We start from the raw sequence: 21,945 nt of genomic DNA on the forward strand, positions 1-21,945 counted from the left end.
ATTAATACAGCTGTGGTTGCCTTCTTTTGATTAGTGTTAGCATGGTATATCTTCCTACATCCTGTTACTTTTAATCCTTGTCTTTATATTTAAAGTGGATTTCTTCTATACAACATACAGTTGGGTCTTGTGTTTTAATCCGTTTTCACAATCTCTGTTGTTTAACTAACATATTTAGACCATTGATGTTTAACGTGATTATTGATATAGACGGATAAATAACTACCATATTTGTTCCTGTTTATTTGTTGCCCTTGTTTTTATTTTTATTTTTGTATTTTTTAAAATTTTTTCTTGTGAAAGGGTCTTGGCCTTCTGTCCAGGCTGCAGTGCAGTGGCATGAACATAGCTCACTGTAGCCTCGATCCTCCTGCCTCAGCCTTCCATGTAGCAAGCCATCGTGACTGGCAGATTTTTTTTTTTTTTATTGTTGCTTTGTTTTTTTCTTTTTTTATCTTTCATACTTTTGCTGCCTTTTTAGTTTGAGCATTTTATATGATGTTGTTTCTTACCTTTCTTAGCATATCATTTTTACTACATTTTAAACTTCTTTTAGTGATTGTCCTGGAGTTTGCAATGCATTTACAACCAGTACATGTCCACTTTCAAATAACACTATACTGCTTCATGGGTAGTGCAATACCTAATATTAAAGAACTATTCCTAATTCTGTCTTGTTTCTTGTATCATTGCTGTCATTTATTTTACATATGCATAAGTGCATATATATACACACACATTACCACACATATATACATACACATACATAATTGAGTACATTATTGCTGTTATTTTGAACAAACTATTATCTGTAAAAAAATTAGTAAGAAAAATAAGTTTTGGGTTGGGTGCGGTGGCTCATGCCTGTAATCCCAGCACTTTGGGAGGCCGAGGCAGGTGGATCACCTGAGGTCAGGAGATCGAGACCAGCCTGGTCAATGTGGTGAAACCCTGTCTCTACTAAAACTACGAAAATTAGCCAGGTGTAGTGGCAGGCACCTGTAATACCTGCTACTTGGGAGGCTGAGGCAGGAGAATTGCTTGAATTCGGGAGGCAGAGGTTGCAGTGAGCTGAGATCACGCCATTGTACTCCAGCCTGGGCCACAAGAGCAAAACTCTGTCTGAAAAGAAGGAAAGAAAAATAAGTTTTATTTCACCTTCACTTATTCTTCTCTGTTGTTTTTCTTTCCTTATGTAAATCTGAGTTTCTGACCTATATTGTTACCTTTTTCTCTGTAGAACTTCTTTTAACATTCCTTGCAAGGCAGGTCTACCAGCAACAAATTCCCTTGGTTCCTGTTTGTCCGAGAAAGTTTTTGTCTTTTGTTTTTGAAGGATGAGTTTTCGGGATACAGAATTAGAGGTTGCTGGTTTTTTTTTTTTTTTTTTTTTTTCACACAACACTCTAAGTGCTTCACTCTCTTCTTGCGTGCATCGTTTATGAGGAAAAGGCAATGTAATTCTTATCCTTGCTCTTCTACAAGTAGGTAATTTTTCCTCTGGCTTCTTTCAAGATTTTTTCTTTATCTTTGATTTGTTTGAAATTTGAAAATGGTATGCCTTGGTGTAGGGTTTTTTGGGGCATTTATCCCGCATGCTGTTCTCTGAGCTTACCAGTTCTGATTCTGGTTCTGATGCTTGTTGAGTCTCTTCAGATTGTATTGTTTGCCTTTTAGTGTGCTTTCTAATTTTTTGTTAAAAGGAAGATATGGTCCATGTGTGGTGGCTCACAGCTGTAATCCCAGTAGTTTGGGAGGGTGAGGCAGGTGGATCACTGAGGCCAGGAGTTCAAGACTAGCCTGGGCAATATGGTGAAACCTCGTCTCTACAAAAACATACAAAAAAATTCAGCTGGGCATGGTGGTGGGCACCTGTAGTCCCAGCTACTTGAGAGGCTGAGGTGGGAGAATCACTTGAGCCCAGGGGGGCCGAGGCAGCAGTGAGCCGAGATCATGCTACTACACTCCAGCCTGGGTGACAGAGTGAGACCGTCTCAAAAAACAGAAACAAAACAAAACAAAAAAAACGAGGATATGATGTATTGGGTAAAAGGAACTATGGTAAATGGGACGTTAGTAATTGAGTGGCGGTGTGTGGGGAGGGAAACCATTCTACAGTCCTGTGGGTAAGTTTTAGTCCTTTGTGGCTGGGCGCGGTGGCTCACGCTTGTAATCCCAGCACTTTGGGAGGCCGAGGTGGGCGGATCACGAGGTCAGGAGATCGAGACCACGGTGAAACCCTGTCTCTACTAAAAATAGAAAAAATTAGCCGGGCGTGGTGGCGGGCGCCTGTAGTCCCAGCTACTTGGAGAGGCTGAGGCAGGAGAATGGCGTGAACCCGGGAGGCGGAGCTTGCAGTGAGCCCGGATTGCGCCACTGCACTCCAGCCTGGGCGACAGAGCGAGACTCCGTCTCAAAAAAAAAAAAAAGTTTTAGTCCTTTGTTTCTCATTTTTTTGAGTGTGTGTGGTGTTTTTTTTAACATCCCCGAGTGAGACAGGAAGGTAAGAGGAGATTGGATTTGGGTATTTACCTTTCCCCAGGTAGGTTAAGCTCTGATATAACCCCAGCAAGTTAGGCTCTCATAAAGTAGTTTCTGTTGAGGACAGGCTTTGTTAAGAACAGAATGATCCGTTCTGGCATATTTCAAGATAGTTCCATTTTCACACCCACTGCCAGAGGCTCGAGGGGATTTTTATTCAGTATTGGCTGTTTGAGCCTGGTGGAGCTCCTGGAGGTAAAACACATCAGTGTGAGGGCCCCCAGGTCTGGGTTCCCCTGGAATTTTTACTTTTTACAATTTTTAATTTTTACATTTTACAATGTCTTGTCCACATTGAACCTCTAGAAATTTGTGAATCACAGTCCAGGTGTTCCTACCTTGGTACTGATTCCTGAGAAGGTTCTTGCTTGTGGATTTCTGCCCTGGTAAATTGTGATTCTCTGTATCTGACTGTCTGCTTCTCCAATTTTTGGGGCAGCAGTTTGCTCTATGACATCATTTTTCTGACGGATGTAAAAAGAGCTGTTCAGCTTTTTACTTGTGGTCAGATCTAAGTGAAGTCTTCTGAGCTCCATGTGTTGGCCTGGAAACCGAAAGTCTGAATTTTTACAAATCAGTGCATTTCAGCTTCGAAGGACGTGGTGTTGCTAGAACCTAATCATTGCACCTTAGTTTGAGGGAAGGATTGGTCATTATTGTATTTGGAATTAAGATATGAATTTCATTATGTACAAAAAAACTCTACTTATTCCAAGAGCTGCTTAATTGAGTCCTTGAATCTCATTAATGTTCTGTACTATCATACCTATCTATGGTCCTTCAGGACAAAAGTCTTACATCATCTGCCCTCATGGAGGACCATTATAATAAAGACTGTTTATTTATATATTTACTTTGAGGCAGCATTACATATCCATTGGAGACTGATTTATGCATTTCAGTTACCATGCATTTATTGATTTAAATCCATAATTTTTGGACACCTACCAGAATGATTGACACTAAATATTGGCTAGGATGTGGAGCAGATAGAACTCTTGTACGTTGCTGGTGGAAGTGTAAATTGGTACAATCACATTGGAAAATAATTTTGTTTAAATCTACAAAAGATACACATGTGCCTGCCCTAATATACAGAAGTAGTTACTCTACTAGATATATATCCAAGAGAAATACATATACATGTTTACTAAAAGACATTTGTGAGAATGTTTATATCAATATTCTTTATTATGTTGTTTTCAAAATGGTAAAACAGTGATCTCATACAACTATATAAGGGACAGATATCCTGCATTTTTTTTAACTCATTGATAGGGATTTGGGATGTTATTATAGCTGGTTCCAAGGAGAAGGTGAATATCGCAGAGAAGCAATTAGGAATACTGAAATAAAAATTTTTCTAATAGATACAAGCTTGGTTAATATTCTGTTGGCACTAAAATGTACTGTTTGGAATAATCTTTTCTACAGAGTAGAATTCACTTGTATCTCTACCAGACAAAATTCATTTGCATTTCTGTGCACAAGAATCAATTGCATTACTATCAGTTTTCGACAGCTCAGAGTATTGTACAGTAGCCCAGTCAAAGACAAAGTGTGGATCCCCTATAGAATCAGATAACCCAAAAGGGTCTGCTGGAGAGCTCTTGGTAATCCATAGAAAAAACACAGAACACTAAGTAATCTATTCAGCATTTCAAAATCTTTCACAATTTTCCTTGACATCTTTTTTTTTTTTTTTTTTTTTGAGACTGAGTCTTGCTCTGTTGCCTAGGCTGGAGTGCAATGGTGCGATCTCAGCTCACTGCAACTTCTGCCCCCTGGGTTCAAGCAATCCTCCCACCTCAGCCTCCCCAAGTAGCTGGGACTACAGGTGTGTGCCACCATGCCCGGCTAATTTTTGTATTTTTGGTAGAGACGGCTTTTCACCATGTTGGCCAGGCTGGTCTCGAACTCATGACCTCAAGTGATCCACCCACCTTGGCCTCCCAAAGTGCTGGGATTTTAGGCATGAGCTACTGTGCCTGGCCTCCTTGACATCTTAAGAGCTAAAAACTAGAAGTAAAAAAGTAAAAACAACTCAGAGGTCCATGAACAGTACAATGGATAAAATTGTAATATTTTCGGCCAGGCACGGTGGCTCACGACTGTAATCCCAGCACTTTGGGAGGCCGAGGCGGGCAGATCACGAGGTCAAGAGATCGAGACCATCCTGGCTAACACAGTGAAACCCTGTCTCTACTAAAAATACAAAAAATTAGCCGGGCATGGTGGCAGGCGCCTGTAGTCCCAGCTACTCGGGAGGCTGAGGCAGGAGAATGGCGTGAACCCAGGAGGTGGAGCTTGCAGTGAGCCAAGATCGCGCCACTGCACTCCAGCCTGGGCGACAGAGCGAGACTTCTTCTCAAAAAAAAAAAAAAAAAAAATTGTAATATTTTCATACAATGGAAATCTATATAGCAATAGGTATAAAACTACAATTCCATGCAACAACACGAATTAATTTCATAAACGTAGTAATGTGTGAAAGAAGCCATTCCCAAGGGTGCATATTGTGGGAACCCATTTACATTAAGATGAACAAGTAGAACTTAGAGTAATAGAAATCAGGATTGTAGTTATGGCCACTCTTGAGTTGGGATTATGACTGAAAAGAGATGTAGCAGGACTTTCTGAGTATCCATAATATTCTGTTTCTTGATGTCTTTTGGTTCAGAGGTGTGTTAACATTTAAAATTCATGTTATACATATACTTAGGATGTATGTATTTTTTCTGTGTTTGTTACCTTTCGATAAAGTTTGCTAAAAAAAAAAAAAAAATCATTTGTGGACCACAAACATCCATTTAACCGGTATCTATAGGGGAAAGTGGGGATGTGAATGTGTACTCTTGTCCTAATAATGCAGCATTATAAAGCAGTATTTTTATGTCTTTTGGTATTTGAATTTTCTGTATTATAATTGGTCTATGAAAAGTCATCAGAAGTTTAGAAATAAGTTTGATTCTGAGGGCAAGATAACCTTCATTTGCTTTTAGAATTCTCTAAAAGCACTTCTACAGCTCTCCCAGAACTTGTATAGCCTTTTCTGTGTGTATATTATTGTCTTAACTGTTGTAATTTCCTTTTGCCTTAGATTGAGTTGTGAGATTCTAAACTTGTACTACCCCCACCCCTTTTTTGGTTTGGTATGTAATTTGCATATTTTCACCATGTGAAGCTATTTTCTATGGTTGGAAAAGATTTTTTTTCCTACAGTGTGAACAAATCATTCTTTGTTCCCCTTATTGTGCCTCCAAACTGGTACGTCCGGTTTATGCCCCAAACAACAAAAGTCTGTCATCAGAAATTAAAATGCCAGTAAGAACAAAGGCAGAGCCCATGAGGAGCTCTTGGAGAGGCTTTCTCCCTGTTCGCTCCTCTCCCCAAGTTACCACAGTTGCCAGGAAGTTGGAATACTGCTTGGACTCTCCTTCCTTGTAGTTCTACTCTCGTATTTATTGCTATTGTTGGTTTAAAAGTGAACTTACAGTTTAGTATGCTTCTTTTCAGGATCTAGAAAATCCTTATCTCTGAGATTCCTTGTGATTTTTAATGAGTTCTTTTCTTAAAACCTAAAAAATCACTCTTGACAGCCTTATAAAAAAAATCAGTTTTGGCACTTATTTGAAGGCAAAATTGTCAGTGGACATAATGTATAAAATTATTATTCAGAAAGATAGCTAAAGCAGAATCTGTAAAGACTAACTATCCTCTGTGTGTCCTTTCTGAAATGTATGCATCATATCTGTATAAACATTAACACTGTTTCTGTTCTGAAATGGTACTCTAATGTAGAATTCCCACAGACTATTTGGAGAGTTCTCTCCTCGAGGAAGTTTGACATTTTGTGACTCACATAGGATAGTTTAGAATTATGCTTCTAATTTCATTAGGTTGTACAATCCTGATTTTAATATATTCAGAAATATCTATAAATGTGACACAATGTTTCCTCTGCTCCCCCTAACCCCCACCCCTGAGTTATAATTAAACACAGATCCTAGGACCTTAGAGGTAATGAAGAATGGACAGTGAATGTGGGGATGCATTTTAAAATCAGTCCAAATGTTTTTCCTCCCCCTCACCTATTGCCTTATGTGTAAGGAGGGATTTAAGATAGAAGCTTAGAATAGGGCATTTAGGTTTGTTTTGAAAGCTGTTTTGCTGAAAAGTATTGTATATTCAGGTTTCAAAATGTTTTTTGATGTCAAAATAAGCTCTTGTGTATTAAATACAATGATAGCAAACTTTTATCATATTGTGAGTATGCTAAGACAGATTTGTTTTATTCTTTTTTTTTGAATAATTGAGTACAGCAGCTCATTTAAATATGGTTATACTTCTTTAACATAAAGGTTTTATTTGATAGGACCAAAAGGTAAATACTAGAACTCTGGCATATGGAAATAGTAGTACAGAGTGGTGGATTTTGTTTTAGAATACTATAATTTATTATAAGTGTAAAGTGAGTAGTATTTTGCATTACTTGAAATATAATTTCAATGTAAGTTCTATGGTATTATTTGAAAATATATTTTTTATTTTATTAATAGAAATAGCATGTATATTGGGTAACATCTGCTACAATAATTTATTTTTAAAATGTAAATGGCTTGGCAGTGTTTTTATTCTTTTGGCTATTGTTAAAATTTTAAAAGGTAGGTGGAAATAGCCAATAACACATCTGTAATATAATTAGATTACATTAGTGTTACAGCTTTTAGCATATATATGCTTAAAATAAAAAAGACTGTAATTTTTAGATTTCAGAGAATGTACGATACTACATTGCAGGGGAAGTTGAACAAATAACCTTTGAAGACTTTTTCTAAATTTTAAATTTTGTTCTATAATAATAAAATGTGGACTATAATGGCCATGGTTTTTATCCTGAAAATTAAAAGTTACAAAGGAATTTGTAGAGTAAATAAGTTCTTATAGTTTGGAATAATGAGTTTATAGCTTTTATGTGTTTCATTGGTGATAGGTGGTGCTATTGTTGCACAGTTAGTCCTAGCATTATTCACATCTGCATCCCAAGTGCTACAGAAGGATTTCTTGCTAATAAATAATTTGTAGTAATTATCATAAGCAAAATGAATGTAATAGTCATTTAGGCATTATCACAACTTAACATTTTAAGAAACAAAAATATTTATAGTTTGCAGCTCTTAAATTCAGATAGAAGCTGAAAATCTAAAAAAGTAGTTATTCTAAAAGAGAGCTCTGTAGATTTATAGTAATATTGTAAGATTTATACACTTCTAATTTTATAATGTATACATCTTTGATATTTTAAACTGCTTGTATGGCAGGCAGGTATTTAAAAAAATACCATCAGTATGTTTCCTCTATTGAATTTATATCTTTATTACATTGGTTGTAAGTTCTTTTGTATCTTGAACTAGTTTTATAATGTTTGCCATTTTCTCTGATATTGCATACTTCATCAAACACTAGACAATTATGAAAATGGTTTAAGAACTACAGTACCATGTACAGTAATTTAATCTGTCCATCCCCCTTCCCCACCTCCTCCAAAGATAAACTGGTAGTTCTGTCAGTTGAGATGGAAATAGGAAAGCTATTCTTAACTATAATTTAATCTGCTCAGTGCTTCAATCAGCAGTTTGAAAAGCAGTTGTTTTCACACTTGACACATATTACCATAACCCTTTAACTTTTGTTCTTCTTTTTAAAAAATTTTTATCCCCCGCAAAATGTCCTGAACATACATACCCTTTACCTTTTGAATTAATAGAATGAATGACTCAAAGTGCTTGGATATTCATAGTGTTTGAGCTATGTGCATATTTATGTGTATAATAAAAATGATGACTTTTAAAAGTTGTATATATATATATATAATTTTTTTGTTCATAGAATATTGAAATTAGAAGTATCCTGGTAGCTTTTTTAGCAGCTTTTCCTTTTCATTTTATGATTGTGAAAGAATATAGGCTTATTGAGGTTACATGATTTACTCAAGGTTAACACACAATTAGTTGCCTAACCATAAGTATACCTAAGTTATTCACATTTCACCTAAGTGTTCTTTGCAATATGTATTGCGTTTTCTCATTTACAACATATTTGTTAAAGTTGCTACAATATTTAAGGTGAGATTTTCAGAGTAGTATTACAGTTGTTTTGTTCTCAAAGAGAAGGCAGTTGTGCAGGAACTGTGCAGATTTCTAATGGTTTAATAAGATAAAAATTATAGACTTCTAGAACAGACCCTTTTTTTCTGTTCATATCAAATGTGTGCTCTTACAGTTTTCTAAAATTACTTGCAGTAATTTAAGATGTGAATATACTTAACTTGTATGACCAACAATAAATGGGTGTGGGTGTATGTATATATATTTCAGACAAAATATTGTTATAAAATTTAGAAGATCTTGTTTTTATATAATACTGTTGTGACCTTCGTTTTCCCACTGAAATATTTTCTTCTTCTCTTATGCAGATCAGTGGTGAAGCACAAGAGCTCTTCTCCGTTCGACATGGCCCAATTCGAGCGGCCAGAATCTTGCCTGCTCCACAGTTTGGTGAGTGTAGTTCTTAAGAAAAAAATCATTCAGAAAGGAGTTTCTCTTTTGTTGGTCTTGGACTATAGACAGCAAGAATGATAACTAAAGTCTGTTTTCCTCCAAGTGTCCATTCTCCTTCCCCACCTCCCCCAAAGATAAACTTAGTTCTGTCAGTTGAGATGGAAATAGGTAATCTTAACCAATTCAATATGGCCATTCACTTTCTGCTGTGGTTTTGATTTATCTTCATCCTCTTTGATCTCGATTTAGCCTCTGCCTTTGCCGGCTCTTTCTTGAAGCCCTTTTCTCTCTTGGTTTTCATGGCATCCTTCTTCCCAGATCCCTTCCTGGCTGACTGTGCTGCCTTTGTTATGTTTCTGGCTTAGCTTTCTTCTGTGGGTATTCCTCAAGTCTCTGTTGTTCTCATGCCTTTGCCCTCCTTCTCAGTTATACTTACGCCGTGGAGAGCTTGGTTTTCACTTTTATCTGGGTTGTAGATGACTCTGCTGTCTGCATCTACAGCTATGTCAGAAGTGGAGTTTTGGGCTTTTAAGCTTGCAATTCTGCTTTAATAGAGAAACACTTCTTAATGTTGTGTTTAAGTAATATATGTTTTATATTTATTTAAAAAATTCAAATATGTGTTTGTATTAAACTTGCTGTTTAGATGGCTAAATAACTCCTGACTCCTTAATACTTTGAGTTTTCCAAAGGTGTTATTCTCTCATTACCTTTCCTGGGTTCACTCAAGCATGTTTTTGCATGTGCAGTGAAAACATAATCATAATAATCATGTTTGGATACTTTAAAATCTTCTTAAAAAGAGGATATTAAAATATTTTAATTCCATTATATTTTAAAAAGTTACCGGAAGTGAAAAAAATCTTATAAAACTTCTTGTAGCAGCTAATCCTCTAAATTTGTGAGAATGATGTTTTTGAAAACTTATGACATTGTGATTGTGCGTAAATAATTTAGGGATTAATTTAGCAACTAAATCTGCCTAAATGAAATGAGGAGGGTGGAGGAAACAAGCAACAGTATCTTGAAGTCACGTGTAGATTTTCTCCCTTGCTATTCAACTCTATGGCATATTCTGATTTCAGCTCTTTAGCTGTCTCTCTGTTTCTTTCTCACACAATTGATTGTGCTGTCTCTTGCTCTCTCATGCTCTGTCACTCTCTCTCTTGTTCTGTTTTTTGTTGCATTTGTATTTTGGTGAAATATTTTGATAATGAAGATTCTAGACCATCCTTTTCTAGAGGGTTTTTGGAATAGCCAGCCTTCTCTTTGGATGGCTGGAATCAAGGAGGACTTTATTTCTAAAGGACTCTGCTGTTTCTTTGTGTGTAATTCATAGACGCAGATTTTTCCCTCTTCATGTTATTTATGAAGTTATTTTGTTTATGCATATTATCAATGTTCATCTTTTCTCAACTTTTAAGGTAGAAATATGTCATGAAAATATCTAATTAATATTGCTAATATTTTATTTAGAAGTAGATTTAATTTACTTTCCTCTTTAAAAAAGATTCCTTCCTTCACTATAATGTACTTATTTAAAAATATATTCTTAGATTTAAAATATAATTTTACATGGGTAAGTTTTCTGTTACGATTTGAACAAATTACTTGTGTAGCTTTTATTGTATTTGATTAATTTTTTAGATTTTTAAAAAAGACTAGTCAAGTGCAGTAGTGAGAAGGGGGGAAAAAGTAGAACAAGGAGTTCCATCCATAACTGACTATAAACAATCAAGAACTCACTACCTTCGGAGCAGCCTTTTAGATTTTTTTTCCCCAAAGTTATACATGCAAATGATCACATAAAACTTGTAATGGAAAAGAGTAATACCCACTTTTCTCTTTTACCCATTTTGCTTTAATTCATTATGGTGAAATATGTAGCTTTCTGAAAAAGGATGTGTGGGAGATATTGTCTGTCTTTATTCTTCCTTCACTCTTCATTGATTATTTGGCTGGATAACAAATACGTGTTTATAAGAATGTTACTTCAGAATTTCGAAGGCATTGGTGTAACATTATGTTGAAGAGTCTGAGGCCATTTTGATACCCTTTTCTTTGTGGCCTGTTTTACTTTCTGGAAATCCATACAGTGTCGGCTTTGTTCCCGATGTTCTGAAACTTTGCAGCTTTGTGTCTTGATTCACACATTTTCCTGGACCCTTTTAATTTGGAAATGCAAGTCCGGTATTTTGATGAAATGGCTTCAATTTTTGTTGTTGATTTCTTCCATTGAGTTTTCATTGTTCACCCTTTCTATAACTTGTTTTATCTGGGTGTTAAATCCCTTGTACTGGTTAATTTTTTAAAATTAATTTTTTCTTACTCTTTTTTTGAGATAGTTCCAGTGTGGCTTACTATTACTTCTATTGAACAACTATTTTCTGCTGTTATGTTTTTCTTATCCTATACTTCTCATATCCAATACCCTCCTCCCTTCTTTCTTCTTTCCCTCCCTTTCTTCTTTCTTGGTATGCTTTACATATAAATAGATAGCAAATAGAATCCAATGACATATAAAAAGAATTACACATCAGGACAAAGTAACATTTATTCCAGGAATACAATGTTGGCTAACATTTGAAAATTAATCAATGGGCTGGGCATGGTGGCTCACGCCTGTAATCCCAGCACTTTGGGGGGCCGAGGCAGGTGGATCATGAGGTCAGGAGTTCGAGACCAGAGTGGCCAACATAGTGAAACCTCGTCTCTACTAAAAATACAAAAAATTAGCTGAGCATGGTGGCCGGCGCCTGTAATTCCAGCTACTTGGGAGGGTGAAGCAGGAGAATTGTTTGAACTTGGGAGGCGGAGGTTGCAGTGAGCCGAGATAGTGCCATTGCATTCCAGTCAGGGTGACAGTGTGAGACTCTGTCTCAAAAAAAAAAAAAAAAAGATAAAAAAAGAAAATTAATCCATGTAATTTACTGTATTAGACTGAAGAGGAAAACCTGTATGATCATCTCAATAGAAGTGGAAGAAAACTTTGCCAAATCTCAGTAGCTATTTATGATAAAAAAAAAAAAAGTTTTAGCAAACTAGGAACAGAAAAAAAAAACTTCTGAATATGATAAAAGTTATCTACTTTAAAAATGTATACCAAGTGTCATACTCAATGTTGATATATTGAATGCTTTCCTGCCAAGTTCAGGATGACTTCTGTCACCACTTCTATTTATTGTAGTTCCTAGCCATTACAATAAGGCAAGAAAAAAAAATAAAAGACATAAAGATTAGAAAGAAGAATATGAAAGCGTCGTTATTCATCGATAACATGATTGTGTACATAGAAAATGCAATAGAACCAACAAATGGTTAGAATTAATCAGTGAATTTAGCAATGCTGCTGCATAGAAGGTTCTGTAAATCTTTTGTGAACTGAATTCCTTCCTGTGCATTTTTCCAGCATCACATTCTGCTATCCTTATCCTGTCCCCCTCATTAGTCATCACAACAACATTCCCTTGTGATAGTTGTACTGAATTTCTTTTATTTCCTCAAAAGACCCATCTTCCTGCTTTTAGGTCTGCATTTGTTATTTCCTCTTCTAGAATACTCATGTCCTTCTAACCCTTCTTGCTCCTTATCCACTGTCAGTAGTGCATGCTCCCATAGGACTTAATGTTCTTAATTGTTCATTTGCCTCTTGTTTGCTACATTTGCAAACTATTTTTATGTATTCAGTGTCTCACAGAGTGCTTTATACAATGTATTAATAAATATTTGTTGAATGTTGCTGATTGCATAATACTTTGCAAGTTAAGATGTGGAAGAAAAAGTGAATTCCCTTTCTAAAGGTATTTCTGTAGAAACTCTGTCCCCTAACTAAAAGTGAGAAACTGAAGGATTTGGATGTCTTCATATCCCACAGAAGACCATCACTGTATTTAATGGGCATTTACTCATGTCAACATAGCGTATGCGTCCCTGCTTCTTCATGGCCACTATCAATAATAATTGATTATTTTCTTAATGAACCTAGATCTGCCTTAGGATTTTTTTTTCTTTCTTTTTTTTTTTTTTTTTTTTTTTGAGATGGAGTCTCTCTCTTTCGCCCAGGCTGGAGTGCAGTGGCGCAATCTCCGCTCACTGCAAGCTCCGCCTCCTGGGTTCTCGCCATTCTCCTGCCTCAGCCTCTGGAGTAGCTGGGACTACAGGCGCCCGCCACCATGCCCGGCTAATTTTTTGTATTTTTAGTAGAGACGGGGTTTCACCGTGGTCTCGATCTCCTGACTTTGTGATCCACCTGCCTCGGCCTCCCAAAGTGCTGGGATTACAAGCGTGAGCCACCGCGCCCGGCCAGGATTTTTTTCAATAAAATATTCCAGAAGGCTATGACTAATTAATTGGTATTATCTCAAATAAAAACTGTTACTAATTATCTTTCAAATCTGTCCTTCCAGAACTTAACTCCAAGTAATAAATTTTTCTTATTCATTTCTTTAAGTAGCCATTTTGGCTTTTAGTACCTCACTTTTGTAATAAAATGTATCAGTATGTATATTTTAATATACAAGTAAAAAAGAGACTTTCACTTCCTTTAATATGTTTTTAATTTCTTTCTTTTTTTTTTTTTTTTTTTTTTTTTGAGATGGAGTTTCACTCTTGTTGTCCAGGCTGGAGTGCAATGGCACAATCTAGGCTCACCACAACCTCCATCTTCTGGGTTTAAGCGATTCTCCTGCCTCAGCCTCCCGAGTAGCTGGGATTATAGGCATGTGCCACCACACCCGACTTTGTAATTTTAGTAGTTTTTGTAATTTTAGTAGAGACAGAGTTTCTCCATATTTGTCAGGCTGGTCTCGAACTCCTGATCTCAGGCGATCCACCTGCCTTGGCCTCCCAAAGTGCTGGGATTACAGGCGTGAGCCACTGCGCCCAGCCTGTTTTTAATTTCTTAAAGTAAGGACCATGTAATTCTATCCACTGAAAATATTGATTATTAAAAAAATCAAGTAATACTGAAATGTGGGAAATGAAAATTTATATGAGTCTGTGTTAGCAAAGGTAAATCTGACTGCTTCTTCCTTTTCATCCTTCCTCACATATTGAGCATTGTACTGAAGGCCCATATTAACAGCATATATTTCTAGTTTTTTTCCCCTTAACTATTCACACATGCGTAACACTAACTTATATTATTATGTCCCAGGACTGATTCGGTTTCTTTATAAGTATTACATGTATTGGCTGAAGGGTGTGTGTGTGTGTGTGTGTGTGTGTGTGTAATATTTTTCATAACGATATATAGTGAACATTGTTTTATTTCAGAACTTAGGTATTTATTTTATTATTGCTAAAAATTAGGTAACATTTTATTGTATGGGCATTTATATTGTTTTTTCCCTATTGGTTATGTTGTTATATACTTCCATATGTGTACATTAAAAAAAGTATACAAGGAATTTTTTTTAAGGGTAACTCCTAATGGGGAATTGCTCAAAGGATCTGTGTATTTCATTTTTTTTTTGAGACAGAGTCTCACTCAGTCACCCAGGCTGGAGTGCAGTGGCATGATCTTGGCTCACTGCAAGCTCCGTCTCCTGGGTTCACGCCATTCTCCTGCCTCAGCCTCCCGAGTAGCTGGGACTACAGGCGCCCGCCACCATGCCTGGCTAATTTTTTGTATTTTTAGTAGAGACGGGGTTTCACCATGTTAGCCAGGATGGTCTCAATCTCCTGACCTCGTGATCCGCCCGCCTCGGCCTTGTGTATTTCAATTTTGATGCATGCTGTAAAATTTCCTCTTACAGAGAGTCTACCAACATTTATACATGAGAATCCCATTTCTCCTTATTCTGTCCTATACTGGCTATTATGAATCTTTTCAATCTTTGCCTGTCTGGATGGCAGAAAATCCTATTCATATGTAATTTTAAAATGTTTATTTTTAGAGACAGTCTCACTTTGTGGCCCAGGCTGGGATGCAGTGGTGTGATCCTAGCTCACTGAAGCCTCAAACTCCTAGGCTCAAGCAATCTTCCCACCACAGCCTTCTGAATAGCTAGGACTACAGGCACACGTCAGCATGCCTGGCTAATTTTTAAATTTTTTGTAGAGATGAGGTCTTGCCATGTTGCCTAGGCTAGTCTTGAACTCCTGGCCTCAAACAATTCTCCCATCTCAGCCTCCCAGTGCTGGGATTATAGATGTGACCCACTGTACCCATATGTAATTTTTTGATCCTTGATTACTAGGGAAGATAGAAAATCCTCATATTTTTGCTATTTATATTCATTAATATCACACTCGTTTATATTCTTTCTCATTAATTTGAGCCCTTTACTAGGTTATTATTAATCTTTAGTTTCATACTAAGAAAATCCTTCTGTATTTTACTAGGCCTAACTTTAAATCATGACTTTTCTTGAAAGTTTAATTGAAATTTTATTTTGTTGTTATTAGTCTCTTATTTATTTATTTATTTATTTAGAGACGGAGTCTTGCTCTGTCATCCAGGCTGGAGTGCAGTGGCTCGACCTTCACTCACTGCAAGCTCCGCCTCCCGGGTTCACGCCATTCTCCTGCCTCAACCTCCCGAGTAGCTGGGACTACAGGCGCCCGCCACCACGCCCGGCTAATTTCTTGTATTTTTAGTAGGGATGGGGTTTCACCGTGTTAGCCAGGATGGTCTTGATCTCCTTACCTCGTGATCTGCCTGCCTCGGCCTCCCCTGCCTGCCTCGGCCTCCCAAAGTGCTGGGATTAGAGGCATGAGCCACCGCGCTCTGCCGTGTCTTATTTTATTACATTTTCCATATTGTTCATGGTCAGGAAGTGGTTCTTCCTTGCCAGTCTCTGATTTTCATAGATTTTGGACAAAATTTCTGTTTTATTATGTAGTTTCTCTTACTATAATCTTAGCTTTTTGGAATGACAGGAACTGTGTTTTTCTAATATTTGCATTCTATGCAGTGACTTGCATAATAATAATACGTACCATATGAGGGGTACCTCATAATAAATTTATTCAGTATTTTATAGACAGTAATCTAGAATGCTACTTTTTATAAAGTGTTGTTTATAAATTATCAGTGATCAAATGATGTGTTTTATTTTATTTATTTTATTTTGAGACAGGGTCTCTCTCTATCTTGCCCACGCTGGAATGCAGTGGCACAACCATGGTTCACTGCAGCCTTGACCTCCTGGGCTCAAGTGATCCTCCTGCCTTGGCCTCCCAAAGCGCTGGGATTACAGTGTGAGCTGCCACACCTGACTTCTTTTTTTTTTTTCCTCTGGGATAGAATTTTGCTGTGTCACCCAAGCTAGAGAACAGTGGCACAATCATGGCTCATTGCAGTCTTGACCTCCTGGGCTCAAGTGATCCTCCCGCCCCAACCTCCAAGTAGCTGAGACCACAAGTGTGTGCCACCATGCCTGGCTAATTACAGAGTCTTGCTCTGTTGCCCAGGCTGGAGTGCAATGGCGTGGTCGGAGATGGGGTCCCACTGTGATGCACGGGCTGGTCTTGAACCACTGGCCTCAGGTGATCCTCCTGCCTTGGCCTCCCAAAGTACAAGGACGACAGGTGTAAGCCTCCATAGCTGGCCTGATGTTTTTTACATTAATAGAGCTTATAACTCGTAAGAATTATGTTAGTCTTGTGTATATTCTGTTTCCTTCCTGCTCCTGGAGAAAGACAATCATTTTGGCCTTGAATAATTTCTTAGAACTGCAGATGTAAATTTAAAAATACACACACACATACACACACACACATACAGTCTGTTCAGCCAAAACACTAGCAAGCCTCTAAAAGTAGGCCAGCTGACATTTGTTTATATTTCTCACCAGTCTATTGCAAAGATGAGGAAACGGGCTTATTGACATTTTAAATGGCTAAACTATGAGATTTAGGGCTTCTCTAATGTTTTCTGCTCTAATTACTGCTCAGTTTGCATTGTGTATTGTGTATTTTTAAAAATAACACCTAGTCTTTATTATTGAGGTCTTACTGCTTGTGATCATTTAGGTTTTTGTAATATTTTGCTAAGCCTGTGATGTGATTCAGGTAAATTGTAACTTGAGAACATATGTTGTGTTCATCTTAAATTTTTTTAATGATTTTGGTCAGAGAACAGTGTTTCTAGGGGAGAATGTCTGCTTTAGAGGTGCTACTTTTTTAGTTTGGTGATTTCATGGTTTTAGGTATAAGAAATTGATTTCAGAGGATTTTCAGTTTATACCTAGCTGAACCCTGTTATTAGGGCATTTTTCTATAAGAGCTATAGAGAGAAATGTACTGAACACAAAAGAGAGGTGAATTAAGTGAACTATATAATGCTTGATACTTTTTCAGATAACATTTTAGGTTGATTGTATGTATTATTACCACTTTTCCACTATTCTTCAGGGTGAGTACCATTATCCTAATTCACAGGTGAGGAGACTTAATGCTCAAAGAAATTGACAGTTGGTAAATGGTGAAACTGAAACTTGTAATATCAATTATTATTTGGTTATATAGCACATAGTATAAAAAAGAAGAAAGTATTTCAAAACCCTGTTCCCTGAAGATACTCTCTGTTAATCTCTTGTTTTATATCATTTAAGCCTCTTTATACACACACTCCATGTACATGATGTGTTTTAAATATTGGGATTACTATGTAATGTATTTTGTAGCCTTTTATTAATTTAACATTATTAGTTGAGCATTTTCCTGATATTAGATATTCTCCTTTTCAATATGCTTTTCAATAGCTGCATAAATTTTCATCATGTGGATTTATGATTACTTATTTAAGCAACCTTAACATTTGTTTTCATTTTTCTCCTATTTTTTCAATTTTTAGTTTTTAAAATTGATACAAATATTTTACATGTTATTCGGTACTTGTGAGTATTTCTTACGTGCATAGAATGTGTAATGATCAGGTTAGGGTATTTTAGGTATCCATCACCTGAAGTATTTATCATTTCTATGTGCTGGTAACATTTCAAGTTCTCTCTTGTAGCTACTTTGAAATACATAACACGTTGTTGCTAACTATAGTCATCCTACTCTGCTATTGAATGTTGAGGCTTACTTGTTCTAACTTAGCGGCCCCAACCTTTTTGACATCAGGGACCCGTTTTGTGGAAGCCAGTTTTTCCATGGATGGGGGGGCGTGGTGGGGATTATTTCAGGATGAAACTGTTCCACCTCAGATCATCAGGCATTAGTTACGTCACAAGGAGTGCACAACCTAGATCCCCTACATGCGCAGTTCATAATGGGTTGGTGCTCCTGTGAGAATCTAATGCCACCGCTTACCTGACAGGAGGTGGAGCACAGACAGTAATGCTTGCTCTCCTAATGCTCACCCACGGGCCATGAACTGGTACCAGTCTGAGGCCCAGGAGTTGGGGACCCCTGTTCTAACTGTGTGTTTGTACCCATTAACCAACCTCTCTTTATCCACCCCCCTTCCATCCACACATTCTTCCCAGGCTCTGGTATGTATCATCCTATTCTCTATCTCCATGAGATCAGTTTCTTTACCTTCCACATATGAGTAAGAACATGTGACATCTGAATTTCTGTGCCTGGCTTATTTCACTTAACATAATTACCTCCAGTTCCATCCCTGTGCTGCCGTGACATGATTTTATTATTTTTTATGGCCACATAATATTTCATTCTGTATATATATATACCACATTTTCCTTATTAATTCATCCATCGATGGGCACTTAGGTTGATTCTATATCTTTGCTGCTGTAAATAGTGCTGTGATAAACATGTAAGTGCAGGTTATACAGATTTCTTTTCCTTTGGATAAATACCAAGTAATGGGATTGCTGGATCATATGGTAGTTCTATTTTTAATTTTTTGATGAACCTCCATATTGTTTTCCACAGTGGTTATATCAGTTTACATTCCCACCAACAGCATGTAAGAGTTCCCTTCTTGGCCAGGCGCGGTGGCTCATGCCTGTAATCTCAGCACTTTGGGAGGCTGAGGCGGGTGGATCACGAGGTCAAGAGATCAAGATCATCCTGGCCAACATGGTGTAACCCTGTTTCTACTAAAAATACAAAAATTAGCTGGGCGTGTTGGCATGTGCCTGTAGTCCAAGCTACTTGGGAGGCTGAGGCAGCAGAATCCCTTGAACCCGGGAGGTGGAGGTGGCAATGAGCTGAGATCGCACCACTGCATTCCAGCCTAGTGACAGAGTGAGACTGTCTCAAGAAAAAAAAAAGGAGTTCCCTTCTAAATACAAAAATTAGCCGGGCGTGGTGGAACATGCCTATAATCCCAGCTATTCAGGAGGCTGAGGCAGGATAATCACTTGAACCTGGGAGGCAGAGGTTGCAGTGAGCTGAAATTGTGCCACTGCACTACAGCCTAGGCAACAGAGCCAGACTCCATTACATACACACACATACACACACACACACACACACACAAAAGTCGAGCTCAGTGGCTCATGCCTGTAATCCCAGCACTTTGGGATGCTGAGGCGGGTAGATCACGAGGTCAGAAGTTCAAGACTAGCCTGGCCAATATGGTGAAACCTCATCTCTACTAAAAATACAAAAATTTGCCGGCGTGGTGGCGGGTGCTTGTAATCTCAGCTACTTGGGGGGCTGAGGCAGAGAATTGTTTGAACCTGGGAGGCAGAGGTTGCAGTGAGCTGAGATCACACCACTGCATTCCAGCCTGGGTGACAGAGCAAGACTCTGTCTCAAAAATAAATAAATAAATAAATAAAAGAGTTTCTCTGCATCCTTGCCAGCATATGTGTGTGTGTGTGTGTGTGTGTGTTCTTTTAATGATAGCCATTCTAACTGGGGTTAGATGATATCTCATTGTGGTTTTTTCTTGTATTTCCATGATGCTTAGTAATTTTGAGCATTTTTCCTGTATACATATTGGCCATTAGTATGTCTTCTTTTGATAAATGTCTATGTTGTTACCCCACATTTTAATGGGATTTAAAAAAATTGTTGAATTGTTTGAGTTCTTTGTATACTCTGGATATTCGTCACTTATTGGATGAATAGTTTGCAAATATTTTCTTTCATTAAACAAGTTGTCTGTTCACTCTGTTAATTGTTTCCTTTGCTGTATGGAAGCCTTTTAGTTTAATATAGTCCTATATGTATATTTTTGTTATAGTTGTCTGTGCTTCTGAGGTCTTAGTCATGAAGGTTTTGCCTAGACCTATGTCTTGAAGTGTTTTCCATATATATATATTTAGTGGTCTTATTGTTTTAGGTCTTAAATTTATGTCTTTAATCCATTTCGAGTTGATTTTCGTATATGGGGAGAGATAGGTGTTCAGTTTCATTTTATGCATATGGATATTGAATTTCCCCAGCACCATTTATTGAAGGTCTTTTCCCTTGTGTATATTCTTGGAGTCTTTATCAAAAATCAGTTGGTTATAAATACATGGATTTATTTCTAGACTCTCTATTCTGTTCCATTGGTCTATGTGTCTGTTTTTGTACCAATATCATGCTATTCTGGTTACTATAGCCTTGTAATGTATTTTAAAGTCAGATAGTGTGATGGCTTCACCTTTTCTTTTGACTCAGAATTGCTTTGACTATTTGGGCTCTTTTTTGATTCTATACACATTTGAGAATTGTTTTTTCTAATTATGTAAAAAATGACATTGGTATTTTGAGGTTTATTGATTTTGTTTATCTTTTTGAAGAACCAACTTTTTGTTTCATTTATACTTTGTATTGTTTTTTGAGTCTCTATTTTATTTAGTTTGCCCTGTTCTTTATTTTTTCTTTTATTCTGCTAATTTTGAGTTTGGTTTGTTCTTGGCTCACTGCAGCCTCCGCCTTTCAGTTCAAACGGTTCTTCTGCCTCAGCCTCCCGAGTAGCTGGGATTACAGGCGCCCACCACCACTCCTGGCTAATTTTTGTATTTTTTTGGTAGAGACGGAGTTTTGTCATGTTGGCCAGGCTGGTCTCAAACTCCTGACCTCAGGTAATTCACCTGCCTTGGCTTCCCAAAGTGCTAGGGTTACAGGCGTGAGCCACTGCGCCCGGCCGCTTTTCTATTTTTTTGAGGTGTGTCATTAGGTTGCTTATTTGAAAGTTTTCTACTTTTTTGATGTGTTTATTGCTATAAACTTCTCTTTTAGCACTGCTTTAGTTGTATTCCAGATGGTTTTGGTATGATGTGTTTCCATTTTAATTTGTTTCAAGAAATATTTTGATTTCTCTCATAATTTCTTCATTGACCCAGTGGTTGTTCAGGAGTATCCTATGTAATTTTCATGTATTTGTATAGTCTACAAAATTCATCTTGATGTTGATACTTAGTTTTATTCCACTGTAGTCTGAGAAGTTTTTTTTTTTTTTTTTGACACAGAGTCTCCCTCTTTTGCCTGGAGTGTAGTGGCACGATCTCGACTCACTGCAACCTCTGCCTCCTGGGTTCAATCAATTCTCCTGCCTTACCCTCCTGAGTAGCTGGGACTACAGGCACATGTCACCACACCCAGCTAATTTTTGTATTTTTAGTAGAGATGGGGTTTTGCCATGTTGGCCAGGCTGGAAGATTTCAGTTTCTAAAAATTTGTTGAAACTTATTTTGTGGCCTAACGTATAGTCTGTTATGGAGAATGTTCTATGTGTTGATAAGAATGTATAACCAGCCTGGCAACATAGCAAGTCCCCATCTCTGTAAAGAAAATTCGCAGAATGTATATTCTGTAGTTGTTGGATAGAATATTGTATATGTGCCTGTTAGGTCTGTTGGGTCTGAAGTCCAGTTTAAATCCAATGTTTCATTGTTGATTTTCTGTCTGAATGATCTGTTTAATGCTGAGAGTGTGGAGTTGAAGCCCCTTACTATTACTGTATTTCAGTTTATCTCTCCCTTTAGAT

At 37.3% G+C, this 21,945-nt stretch overlaps 1 protein-coding gene across 10 annotated transcripts in view; it reads left to right on the forward strand.

The window, feature by feature from the left end:
* The window catches only part of BCAS3 (BCAS3 microtubule associated cell migration factor), a 727,466-nt gene that overhangs the window by 63,515 nt on the left and 642,006 nt on the right, over positions 1-21,945 (forward strand). For all 10 annotated transcript variants that reach the window (XM_055257582.2, XM_055257584.2, XM_055257583.2 and 7 more), the window contains exon 6: positions 9,017-9,098. In XM_055257582.2, coding sequence (XP_055113557.1) covers positions 9,017-9,098 — 82 coding nt within the window. The remainder of the gene's footprint in view (positions 1-9,016; positions 9,099-21,945) is intronic.

Source organism: Symphalangus syndactylus, chromosome 20 (genome assembly GCF_028878055.3).
Source record: "Symphalangus syndactylus isolate Jambi chromosome 20, NHGRI_mSymSyn1-v2.1_pri, whole genome shotgun sequence".
Taxonomy (NCBI): Eukaryota; Metazoa; Chordata; class Mammalia; order Primates; family Hylobatidae; genus Symphalangus; species Symphalangus syndactylus.